A 13,274-nucleotide genomic window follows, 5' to 3' on the forward strand; every position below is an offset into this window, starting at 1 on the left:
GATTCTCAGCTGATTAACAAGAATCCTTAGAAAACAGAGGTGCCACAATGATGGCTGCATTGAGCTTTCTAGGGGTGAATTTTGACAATGTCAAGGTCTGAAGTATTTCTTTAATATCTAAGAACTGTGAAAATGTCTTGTACACGGAGAACGATTGATCCTCTCCCTTCCCTTGGAAATCCTGGCATGCCGTTCACTTCTGTGACTTCTCAAACTTGGCAATAAGCTCTTGTGAATTCTTGGACTCCATATATATGGTGAAGCTCACATTGTCGTTCCTGGCTAGGTTCTTCATGCTCTAACATCCATAGGGCATAAATCTGATGTGGAGTGGATCTGGGCATTTTCATGAATGAATTACCTTTATTTCACAGTAGCAATTTGTAGCTTATGTTAAAGAATGTGCTAGCCCATAAAGAGTGTGCTATAACCTACACAGGCTCAGGAAAGCTAGCATCACTTAGCAAAATGGAGCCACTTTTCTGGATAATAATGGAAAGAAACAAAAGGAATGATTTTTGTAGACTGCAAAAGATTACATTAAGCGATTCCATTTTCCTGGAAAACAGAGGACTGAACTAAATTGAACATCCTATCTAAATGGCATAGAGAAGAAGGAGATGGAGTCAACACTTTTACTAATAGAGGGAGATAGAACTTGAGTAACATTTCTGGACAGTGGCAAATCTTATGAAAAATGAGGGAAAGAAGAAAACTGAGCTGCTTTTCTGAATTACAGAGGAAGTCATCTCTGAAAAAGCAGCAAGGTAGCACTTTCATCCCACAAGAGCTAGCCAAAGGAAAGGCTGTAAGCATGAAGACTTCCTCATGGGACCATCAAGCACAAACAAAGGAAGCTTGTGCCTAGAAGGTAGGTACCCTTGAGTTTGTTCCAACGCCTTGCATTAATATTTGCTTGGCTTGGGGCCAGTGGACTTTTCAAAGCTTTAGCTGCCATGTTACTAAAACAGTACATTTTCTGTTCTCCCATACTTTCATAGGGGCATAGATAAAAAGCTAGCATTGTCTTTGCAATGTCAAGATAAGAGGACCTGGGAAATCAACTTGAGGGTGCTAGGATTAGGACAATTTATTTGATCATTTTAACTTAAGTATAAAACCAGAAAAGAAAATAGCCACCGAGTCTAAATACTTTCATTCTACATTTGAGGATAAGGGCTTAGAGATGGAAAGTGACTTGCCTAAGGCCTCACAGTCAGATCATAGCAGAGCAGGAACTAGATCTCCGAATATCTGATTGTTAAGATGGCCCTTTATAATGCCAAACTTAAATCCATCTCTCAGAAATAGAAACGGCTTTTTGGCAGATGGTTTTTTAGACCTAAAACAAAATCAGAATGGAAAGATGACAAGATATAAACTTATTAACTTCCAATGAAAATCTTCAAGGAATTAAGCCACAGTGCCAAATATTTTATGCATTTTTCAATTTTATTTAATTCTGATCTGGGCATAGTAATGTATGCCTGTAATCGCAATATTTGAGAGGCAGATGAGAAAAGATCATGAGTTCCAGGTCAGTTTGGCCTATGTAGCATGACTCTGTCATAAAAAATAAAACAACACAAGAAAGACCCTATGAAAGAGGTATTATAATAATTTTAAACAACTGATCTCAAATCAGATGTGGTGGAATCAGTATTTGACTTCAGGTGTGCTTAAAGAGAGAGTCTAGAGTGAGAGGATCGTTCCTTTCATGATAAACCCTGAGCCAGAAATTAATCTAGACTAAAAGCTATCTTCCTCTTACTATGGGATTAGGGAAAGGGGTGGACAATTCTTCCCTCCTGTGTGAAGACTGGTGATAAAGAGCACAGACTTTTCTGAAGTCAGTTCACACAGTGAAGAAATAAGCATCTGGGTAAGTTTAAGGTATTTGAGCTCATTGTACCTAAAATCACTCCAGTGGCCTTTGTTCCTTTTGGCCATGGACTCCCTATATGTATGGTCACTCTTTTTTATTTCCACAGAACCCCCTTTGTTTATTTCTTACACTGTTTATTTTTAAGATTTGAACCTGATTTTCTTCTGAAACACTGTAACTATGAAATTCTTCATATTACAAAATCTTCCTCTGCCAAGTTCTTTAAGAAATTAGATCACCCTCTGATGAAATGTTAATAAAAATTAAAGCTGCAGCCAGTAGCATGCGTGTGTTTTGGGCTCGTGGCCAACAAACAGGCCATGTGTGTGAGGGAAGCCGGGCTCACAGTTTGGATTGTAGTCTCTTGTGGCTATGTTGAGGGTTGATCTAGCTGGTGTGTCCTGAAATGAATTGCTTTCTAGGTTGTGTTTTCTCATCACAGGATACTTCTTTCCCCAATTCAACCCATCTGGGTTACATGAAAAACAAACAAACAAACAAACAAAAATACAAAGCAAAAACTGTCCCCACTCCACAAAGCCCCATCTGTGGGGGATCCTAAGTGGACCCCAGAGAGTTGCTAGAGAGAAGGGTTGAACCTCATCGCATACCACACATAGGTGGAGGGCTTGTTATTCACAGTTCCCCCGCCTAGGAGAGGACACCCCTATTGTTTCTGAAAAATGCTGACCAGGACTATACTTCCAACAAAAATTCCTCTACCCCTCCAAAAGCAGCGAAGGCAGGAGCAGAAGCAATAGATAAGTGTTTTGATGAATTGCAAGATGGCCAGGACTTGCAGTGCCCCCAGCCCTGCTGATACCAAATGCCTTTAAGATACAGCCTTTCCCATCCTAATCTACAAAGGAAACAGGAAAAAGGAACTTAAAACTCCCTGTGCTCAGTCAGAAATGAGACTGTTACAGCCTGCTTCTGTGCTGTTCTTTCTTGCCTCCAACTTGTAAACAAGAGCTAGGAGAACATGCGAATGGAAAGTAACAAAGCTCTGGGCTTTTGAAAGGATCTTGAGGACCTCATGCACATCTGTGGACGCTGGATGGAGAGATTTGGGGAAGCATGGGCTCTTTAGCTGGCTTAATTCTCTACGGACTCAGCTTACTCCTTTCTGGTAAGGTTTGGTTTTATTTGTGAATAGTGTTTGTGAAAAGTGTTTATCATGAATGGGCTGGCTCAACCAAATCTTAGAGCTTGTTCTCCAAGGGTGACTGTTGTGGCATAGAGGCTGTTTCTTGGTGACTCTCAGTTAATAAATGCAAAGTCCTGGTGGCATGAACTGATTTTTCTAGGATTCTCTTCTTGGACCATCACTTCTTGTGCCATAGATGCTCTGAGGGCTGGTTAATTCATCAGTCCTCTCTGTGATTTGAAGAGATCTCATTACTAGGGTGCATTATTTTCTTGTTTCTCTTGTTCTGGAGTGTTTTTCTTTTTTCCTTATTAAGAATAGAAAAAAAACCTGGAATAAAACCTGGTTTAGCTTGCTTCAAAGAAAACCTTCTGTAAATTAAAAAATAAAATAAAATTTATGCTATTATGCCACTTAAGGCAATATGTAGGTTCTCCGTAATAAATGAGACCCAAAATACCTTTCTATAAAGATTTCATATTCTGTCTAATCAAATAAATTTAAATAAATTCTGGGCTTTTATTTTATCTGATAGTTAGGGTCAGAGACATTTAGGTGATATACTTTTCCTTTCATTTTAAAAGATGTTTGGTATATAGAATTTCAATGTTTATTGGCCCAGTGATGCTAAAGCTTTACCAGGTTACCAATTTCTAGACATAAATTATTAAATATGTGGGGTATTACTGGAGAAATGGTTGGCCAGAAAAGCTTGGGCTTAGTACGTGTACTACATAGAGTTTAGGCAGCTGTGAATTCTATAGCCCAGGTAGTCCATGTGACCCAGGCTGAAAGTGGCTTCACAATCTGAGCTTCGTATCAAATTATGACTACCATTTATCTCTCTTCTTTGGTTTTAAAACATTCTAATGAGAATTGCATTGATGATGTTGGAAATGTATCTGGGAAAATTTTACTGCACTTAATTACAGATTAGCCTATTATATACTACTATAACTACAATATACTATAGTATGTTACATATAGTTTAGTTATGGTATATTGTAAGGTTACCTTATAGTAACTGAAGTCAATCCGAATATACATAAGTAAATGCTGCGTTATTTTTATGTTTTTCTGGGTTTAATGTATTCTATTGAATATTCAATGATTAAATTATTCTGATAGAGTAATGCCACTTCATGTAATGGTCTTCAGTTTGCTTTCAACCACAAGTGTTTTAAGATTTTTAATAATATTTTTAAAGGAAACAAGGCATTCACAAATTGCTGGAAATGAGAGATTAGACTAAGATGGACTTTAGTATTTATATAGAAGTTGTTTGTAGCAGTGTATAAATTATATTTCTCTAGTAATACTGTCTTTTAAATAGTTAGGTTTCTCTATTTTTGGTGTGCTTTCAAGTGCACTATTTACCAGTGACATGAAATCTGGAACTGATTCTGCACAGGGATTAGAGCACTGAAGAGCCCCGGGGTCTATAGTTGCTCTACGTATCTTTTATGTTAAATAATACACATACTCTCACACACATAACATTGTTTTACCTCAGCATTTCCTTGAAAATGTTTATGTTAGGGCACTTTGCAATATAAGCTTAGAAAAGCTGTCATAAAGTAAAACAAAAAGATTCTCCGGTCCAAACAATCACTCTGAATTGACTTTACTTCTCTGAAACAAAACAAAGCACAGCACAACAAAACAAAGCTAACCCCAGTGCTGACTTGAGGAGAAAGGACGGGAGAGGAAGAATGCTCATGCTCTTGTTAGAAGTCAAGGGTAATGGTAACAGTATTAGTTGTTGGGTGAGTGTGTTGTATCAAAGGCAAACACACATTTCTAATCTAAACCCCCATGACTATGAATATTCCAGGAATGGGGCAAGTGCAGTAACGTGAGTCCAGGTTGCTTATGTCTCCACTATAGGAGCCCATTCTTCAAGCCCAGCTCCTTTAATAGGCTACAGTTCTAGGTTACTCTATCTAGTCTGATAGGCTAGAGATCTGCCACTTGAGCCACAGCACCACTTGAGGTTTTTGAGTGGTTAATTGGAAATAAGAATCTCATAGACTTTCGTACTGAAGCTGGTTTTGAACCACAACCCTCAGATCTCAGCCTCCTGAGTAGCTAGGATTACAAATGTGAGCCACTGGTGCCTGGCAAATCTATTTCTTCTAAGCTATGTCCCCAGGATGGAAAGTATCTTCCAAGTCCATCCAAGACTATGGTATATGCTCTGGGGGACTTACATGGGTGGGTTCTGAATTTTCCTGAAATTATCATTTGTCTCCCCAAGGCTCCATTCCACAGAAAACATATGTGGGTCAGGCACAGATGATTCACACCTATAATGCTAGCTACTCAGGTGGCTAGGATCTGAGGATCATGGTTCAAAACTAGCTTGGGTAGGAAAGTCTTTGAGATTCTTATCTCCAATTAACCACTAAAAAGCCAGAAGTGGAGCTATGGTTCAATTGATAGAGCACTAGCCTTGAACAAAAAGCTAAAGGACAGTGCCTAGGCCTTGAGTTCAAGCCTAGGACTGGCACACACACAAAAAGTGACATTATGGTATCTGCTTATTCCCTGTGATGGCTTGCTTGTTAGCACAGGATCAGCATTCATGTAGATTTCTATAAGTAAGAAAGGTGGTTCAACCTTAGTCAGATAAATTCTAAGTTCTGTGTTTGGACTCAGATGGCACAATTATGTGTGTTAGTGTAGCGGAGAACTGGTATACTGAAAGTGCTTTTGATTCACATCTAGGTGATACAAAACAGTTGTGGGAGCCAGCATATTCTATGTTTGCTGAAAAGATAATACACAACCTGGAATAATGTCGCATTAGCAGAAATATAAGGTCCAAATCAGAAATAGTAATTACTTCATTATGCATAGAGCCTATCCATTAGACACTAAAGACCCCGAGAAATTTGACAGCAAACCTAATAGACAAGCTGAGGGAGTTAAATGCATGTATTTTGAAGTCAAAAGCCTGAGATTATTATGTCAAAGCCCAAATCAGATAACCATTACAAATTACTTAAGTTCTTGAAGCCTCTGTTTTTCTGGATGAAATTTTCAGGATTGTCATAATGATGATTGCTGTGTCTAGCTAGTAAGAACTCTCTTTTTAAAAAATGACAGCAGTGTAATTAAAGAAGTATTGTTGCTAGGGCCACCGGGCTAGTTTAACTGATCTAATCTTTTCTAGGATGCAAGTCTCTTCTTACTCAGAGACTATCTCCTACACAACCTCAACATAATCCAGTCCCTCAATTTTTGTGCCATCCATTCCTCATCAACCTATGTACCTCACCTAATACTCAATACCTTTACTTATCCATTTGTCCCTGTTCATTGCCCATCTATTCAGCAAGACCCATCTCCATGGTCAGGCACATTCATTCCTCATTCTATCCATCAATTTAGAAATGGCCTTTTTTTTTTTTATCTCCACTCAACTAAAGCCATTCAGCTTATCCTGCCTAAGCCAATGTTTCCTCTTTATGTTCTTCTCCTAATTCTGTGCAGGCCATGTGGACTGTGTCTTTGAGATTTGGGCATGTATATTTAACCCAATTAGCCTCTAAAATCTTGGACAACAGAGCTTATTAAATGAAGTTTATTAAATGAAGTTTTAATAGTTGTTGTAACGAGTTGTTGATACTCCACAGCTGACCAAAGGAAAAAGGAAATGTTGTAGAAAGGATTTTAGCCATGTTGAAATAATAACACGAATTATATCACATCAACTTTGTATGCATTGAAAGTAATATTCACTCATAAAAGGGTAGTAAGTATTAAATATTTCAGCTTAAAAAGTCAAAAGAAAATGTCTTTCTTACTTTCAGTGTGGAACATAAAGGATACCCTCATAAAAGGGCATTTATTCAGACCTTTGTTTAAAATTAGGTATTGAACAATTGTTGGATGTTACTCATAATACAACCATACTTTTTATTCAGTAGACATCTATCAGTCTTGTTTATGCCAATCTTCATTCATTCATCTATCTTTTTTGTCAGTGGTGACTCACTAAAGGCTTACTTAGGGCCACGTTTTACTGTATGGAAACTCAGAATATAAATAAGTATAGGTCATTTCCTCTTTCAAAGTGTGTGTGTGTGTGTGTGTGTGTGTGTGTGTGTGTGTGTGTGTGTGTTGGTCTAGGTCTTGAACTCAAGGCCTGAGCAGTGTCCTTAAGCTTTTTTTGCTCAAGGCTAGTGCTGTACCACTTTGGGCAAAGCTCTACTTCTGGTTTCTTTGTGATTAATTGGAGGTAAGAGTCTCATGGATTTTCCTGGCCACTCTAGCTTCAAACAGTGATCCTCAGGTCTCAGCCCTCTGAGAAACTAGGATTACAGATGTGAGCCACAGAGGTCTGGCTTCTAAGCTCACATTTTAGTGGTAATAAAAAGGCACTGGCAGGTAAGTTGTAAATTTTTGTAATTAAGTAATATAATGAGGTATTATATAAAATAAATACAAAATCTAAGTTTTTCAAAAACTACAGAAACCTTTATTAGATCTAATGCTATAAAATTCAATTCCAAATATAAATTAAGTATGGATATTTATTTTTTGCAGTGCTGGGAATCGACCCTAGGGCATACACAACTCCCTCACTTTTGTGTGTGTGTGTGTGATGGTCGTAGGGCTTGAACTCAGGGCCTAGGCACTCTCTTTGAGCTTGTTTGTTTTGTTCACGGCTAGTGCTCTACTACTTGTGCCACAGCTCCACATCTGGTGCTTTTGTATCTTTTGGAGTTTCGTGGAGATGAGCCTCATAGACTTCTGGCCAGGCTGACTTTGGACCATGATCATCAGATCTCAGTCTCCTGAGAAGCTAGGATTGTAGAATTGAGCCAATGAAGCCTGGCTAACAACTCTCTAATTCTTAAACACAATATTTAGGGAGATATGGTGATGTGTGGAATATGCATGCTCCCTGGCAGAGTGCTGGTCTAGCATGTACCAGGTCTTTGGTTTGATCTCTAACACCAAAACAAAGACACACACAAAAAAAACCAAATAAATGTTAAGGTCATTAAGGAGAACATTAGTCCTTCTTCTGAATTACTAAGTTTAACATAAAGAAAAAGAATTACATATGAAAATCAATTTTAGGTTGGATTTTTCCTATGTTTCGTGAGCTCCTAAACAGTCATGGATATTGCCAAAAATCACAGCCAATTATAGTTTTGTGTTATACGTGAATCTAAAGTCAAGATAAAGAAGGGAAACAAGACCTCACATTCGATTAGGGGGAGCAATCTATAAAGGGAGTGGCAGGCTGGAGGAGGAGTTGAGTGAAGTTGGAATGTTAGTATGAAAGTATTGAATTGAGGTTGGGATCAGATCAGAAAGTGTCTTGGGGGCTCTTTAAATAGCTTGTGCCTCATTGTGTATACGTTGAAATTTACCAGAGTGTATGTCCTATCATATTTGTGCTGTGCACTTAGAAAATTAATTGTGTGGAGGATAGATTACAGTGACAGAAATTGTTGACCAGGGCCAATTTGGCTTTTCAATATTCCAGGCAAGTAAGGATATGGGAGTCAGCACAGGACTTTCTCAGGAGCAATGTAGTGTTTTCTCCTCCTTGCTCAGGAGAAGAAAATGCAGTGTTTGTGATTTGTTGCTTTTGGAGGTTGACAGGGAGGAGCAATTCTGTTTGGATAATGGCAGCGCTATTTCATGTGCCAAAAAAAAAAAAAAAAAAAAAGGCAGAAGGAACTGGTCAGAGATTGGTTTGGTTGAAGTAAATAATGGTTTTGTACATATTGGTTTTCATGTTACATGTAAAGAGATATTTAGTTAATTTGTTTCTCCAGATACAAAGATCAAAAGAAGGGAATTTAGTGAAAGAGTTTAAGAAACTTTGGTTTATGGTAAGTAAATCCAGGGACAAGGATATAAACCAAGAGCCAAAGAGAGAAAGAGGAGATGGCTAAAGGAGAAGCAAAACCAATCAAATTTCTATCCTGGGAGAATGGAGACTTTGTTGTTGTGGTACCCACAGGAGGAGTGTGTGTGTGTGTGTGTGTGTGTGTGTGTGTGTGTGTGTGTGTACTTTTATTGTTATATATATATATATGTTATTGCTATGATTGAGGAGTACAGAGGGGAGGGATTACTGTTTCCTAACTCAGATAATGAGTACATTTCTTTGTGGACAATGTCACTCCTTCCTTCACTTTCCCCATTTCCCCCCTCCTTTTGATGCCCACAAAGGAGGAGGGAATTTTAAGAAGGAGATGGTAAGATGCAGGCATCAGGGTAACTGCCTTCAGGCTTGGCATCGGGGACCAGTTTACAGATAGGTTATTTTAAGAGCCAGCTTCCCCTGGCGCATTATAGAACCAGAACTGGGAGGGGTGTCAGCAGATCAGCTGGCGTCACTCCCAGCTTTCAGGAAAGGGACGTCCAGAGTTACCTCCCTCATTTCTGGAATTTTAAACTGATAACCCAATTCCCACCAGTCTGGCCGGACTCTTCCTTAACTCACATCCCACGTGAAGAATACTTTTTACCTCTAGCAATCTCACCGTGTGTCTCCCCATGTCCCTTCTCCGAAGCTATAGGAGGAGGTATGAGACAAAAGCCTGCCAGGTGGGTAGAGTGTTGGGTCTTCAACACACCTGTCAACCAGGGGCAGTGCATTTTAATCGTCTGGCAGTATCACCTCCCACTTGGTGTGGGGGTGGGCAAAGACTGGGGAGGAATTTAAAGACCAGCTCACAGGGGCTAGTTAAGTATCTGAGTGAGGTTGTTGTAGGCCCCTTGTCCAAGGCTTGACCAGTGAGGTGTGTGTGGTGGGCACACCCAGCACAGCAGATCTGTCAGCTTTCCCGCTTTTGTTAGAGGGTGATATCATGCTTCCTGGGGGGAGCATTGGAAGACAATGCTCGCCACTTTCCTCCAGATACAATAGGCGGAGTCAGGAAGGCAGTATTGACATTGCTGGGGCCAGGGAGGCACTCACTGCTCTGTGGCCATCAGATGGTGAACCAGCTTAACCTTGGCACACGGGGGCCTGGGTTGTGCAAGGCGTCTGGCTACAGAGCCAAAGGAGACTCCACCCTACAGACAGGAGTGCTTGAGACATCTGGGAATCTAGGACGGGATTCAAATGCTGGCCACAAAACAACAACCGTACCAGTAATAATGAAAACAACTACCATCAAGTGAATGGTGTTTCATATGAGCTTGAATCTGAGCTCTCATATGTCACAACAATCATGCCCACTAGGAGTTATTATTACTCATCATCTGGATAGTTGAGATAATCAAGGCTCACTATAGTTACATGACTTACCCCAAGCTACAATGTAGTGGGAATCCAGTCTGGAGCTGCCTATCCTTCTTTTTGCCAGTCCTGGGGCTTGAACTCAGGGCCTGAGCACTGTCCCTGACTTCTTTTTGCTCAAGGCTAGCACTCTACTACTTGAGCCACAGCGCCACTTCTGGCTTTTCCTATATATATGTGGTGCTGAGGCTCGAACCCAGTCTTCATGTATATGAGGCAAGCACTCTACCACTAGGCCATAGTCCCAGCCCCAGAGGTCTTTCTTTTCTTTCTTTCTCTCTTTCTTTCTTTCTTTCTTTCTTTCTTTCTTTCTTTCTTTCTTTCTTTCTTTCTTTCTTTCTTTCTTTCTTTCTTTCTTTCTTTCTTTCTTTCTCTCTCTCTCTCTCTCTTTCTTCCTTCCTCTCTCTCTCTCTCTCTCTCTCTCTCTCTTTCTCTCTCTCTCTCTCTCTTCCCCCTCCCCCTTTTTCTTTTTCTGTCAGTAGTGGGGCTTGAACTCTGGGCCAGGGCACTGTCCCTGAGCTCTTCAGTTCAAGGATAGTGCTCTACCACTTCAGCCACAGTGCCACTTCCTGTCTATCTTTTTTCAAACCTGCCATGTAATTCTGATAGGACCACCAATCATAAGGGGAGAATGTCTCATTCATCTAATGATCGCAATTAGTTCACATAGAGGAGGTAAGAGTCACCAGCCATTTAGACTTTTTCCCTGCAAATTCATGAGGACTTTGAAAGCAAAATGCTCTCTTTCTTTACTGAGGACACTTTCTGCCTGCAGCTATAGCTTCTCTAGCCACTTGAAGGAAGATGGTGTTTGGTAAGAAAACAATGAGCCCCAAACAAAGAACAGGGCTGTGATAGGCATTCTCATCATATTTGATCCTTGGGTGAACAGGTTGGGATCAGAGGCCTGTCCCCACCTCTTCCAGTTATAGGACCCAATTTCTTTTCTCTGCTTGACCTGTTTTGAGTTGGTTTCTCGTTCTAGAAAGGGAATCAAGTTGAAAGGCCACATACTTTAGTGGGATATGATTTAAACTGAGAATGACCTGAACCTAAATTCTGCAGTCTCTGAAACACATCATTGTGCTGTCTTCTAACTAGTGTTTCATGGTCACCTCAGGCTGAGTCCTGAAAACAATGAAGACACTGATTCATATGCTTTGGAGAAATTTTTTTAAAAGAGAAACTATCCTTTTGTCTCTTGTGGGGCTTGAACTCTGGACCTGGGCACTGTCCCTGAGCTTTATCACTCAAGGCAAGCACTCTACCACTTTGAGATACAGTGCCACTTCCAGTTTTCTGGGGGTTAATTGGAGATAAGAGTCTCATAGGCTTTCCTGCCCAGGCTAGTTTAAAACCATGATCTTCAGATCTCAGCCTCCTGAGTGACTAGGATTGCAGGCATGAGGCACTGATGCCAGGCAGGAGAAACTATTTTTAGTATACTTAGTATGGTACAGTACTTGTGCATAGTAAGCATTCACTAAAAATCAGATGGTCTCAATTGCTTGCTTTATGCACAGAGTTGGATCCTCTTGTCTGTGTAAATCCTTTCCATCTATGTCTCCATGTCCCCATCTTCAATGGTGAGAAGCTCATCTAAGAGAGAAGCCCATGGATTTTTCTTTATAATGCTGGGCTTTATAGCAGGAACAAGGGAAGAAAAACAGAGCTGTCAGTTCTGGTGCTTCTGTTAAAAATCTAGATTGTCAGATAGGAGGAATTCCTTTGTATGGTTCAACCAGCTCCAATTTCTTTTCTCTGGTTCTTGACTGGTTAAAGCACTTCTCTGCCTGCACTGGGGTGTCTTTGTGTATGCCATCACCTCTTCATTTGCCTGCCATAAAATATATTGGAGGTTTAGGTCAGATATCATTTCTTCCAAGAAATCATTCTTGACCTCCTTGTGTGGGTTAGAGCCAGGTGTGCAAAAAACACAACCTGATGGCAAAGGCATGTGTGCAGATAAATTCCCTGGGAGGTGACCCCAGGGCCTGATGGTGATGCATTTGGAGAATGGACTTTTAAAAGGATGCATGATCAAGCCTGTCAGAACTGTTATCCTGGGAACCAGGGTTAATGGATATAAGATCTTGACAGTTTTTGCAGGTGAGGAAGTGAAAAGTCTTTGAGTGGCTCTAGGAGAGCTACTATGAGATTGTTTATAGCTCAGAAATAACTTCTGCATGAACTAGTGCTGAGTTCACATTGAGGTCCCAGAGGTGTCAGTCATGGGCAACCTTGTGCATGCTTTTGATATACGACTTAGAACATTAGATTACAACTCACAGTTCATTTGTTGGCTTTGCCCACTGAGCTTTGAGTGGTGTTTGGAATGTCCCTATTCTTAGCACCAGGCATGCTCCACACTCCAGTGCAGGCAGAGAAGTGTTTTAACCAGGCCTTCGATAAGATGAATTGTCCTCTAAATGCATTATGTCGACTACTGCTGGCCTGCAAGATGAGATTATGTGGTGCTTTGAAGAATATTTTAGTTGTAGCATTTACCTGCATATATTATACTAATATATCCACTCATTTATAGATAAATTCATAAGTATATATGTATAATACCTGCCATTTGATTACATGAGGCTAATTTCTAAAGAGGCTAAGGAAAAAGTTTAGTCAATTAATAATAGGGTTGTTAGAATAAACTGTGTAGGTAGCATATTGACTTAGGTTGCTAATGATGGACAAAGAGATCTGTCTCATCACAAATACTGTACTTTCTCTGGATATGGTCTGAAAATAACCTGAATTACAAAATTATTTTAGGTTCCTAAATACACTGTGGTAGGCTGGATTTTATTTTATTTTTGGCAGGGCCATGAAGAGAAGGATAGTCAGACTTTAAAGATTATAATGTCCTCACAGGATACTAATTCAAAGACAATCTTAAATTATTTTTGACATTTAAAAAATTAATTCATATATATTTAAAGATAGGCTTGTTTTTATGTTTCAGA

At 39.8% G+C, this 13,274-nt stretch overlaps 1 protein-coding gene across 2 annotated transcripts in view; it reads left to right on the forward strand.

The window, feature by feature from the left end:
* Positions 1–2,622: 2,622 nt before the first annotated feature.
* Positions 2,623–13,274, forward strand: part of Tek (TEK receptor tyrosine kinase) — a 92,408-nt gene continuing 81,756 nt past the window's right edge. The window contains exon 1 of one of the 2 annotated variants that reach the window (XM_048360047.1): positions 2,623–3,014. In XM_048360047.1, coding sequence (XP_048216004.1) covers positions 2,963–3,014 — 52 coding nt within the window. In that variant the 5' untranslated portion in view covers positions 2,623–2,962. The remainder of the gene's footprint in view (positions 3,015–13,274) is intronic. The other variant, XM_048359968.1, reaches the window with a different exon arrangement.

This window comes from Perognathus longimembris, chromosome 1, assembly GCF_023159225.1.
Source record: "Perognathus longimembris pacificus isolate PPM17 chromosome 1, ASM2315922v1, whole genome shotgun sequence".
Lineage (NCBI taxonomy): Eukaryota > Metazoa > Chordata > Mammalia > Rodentia > Heteromyidae > Perognathus > Perognathus longimembris.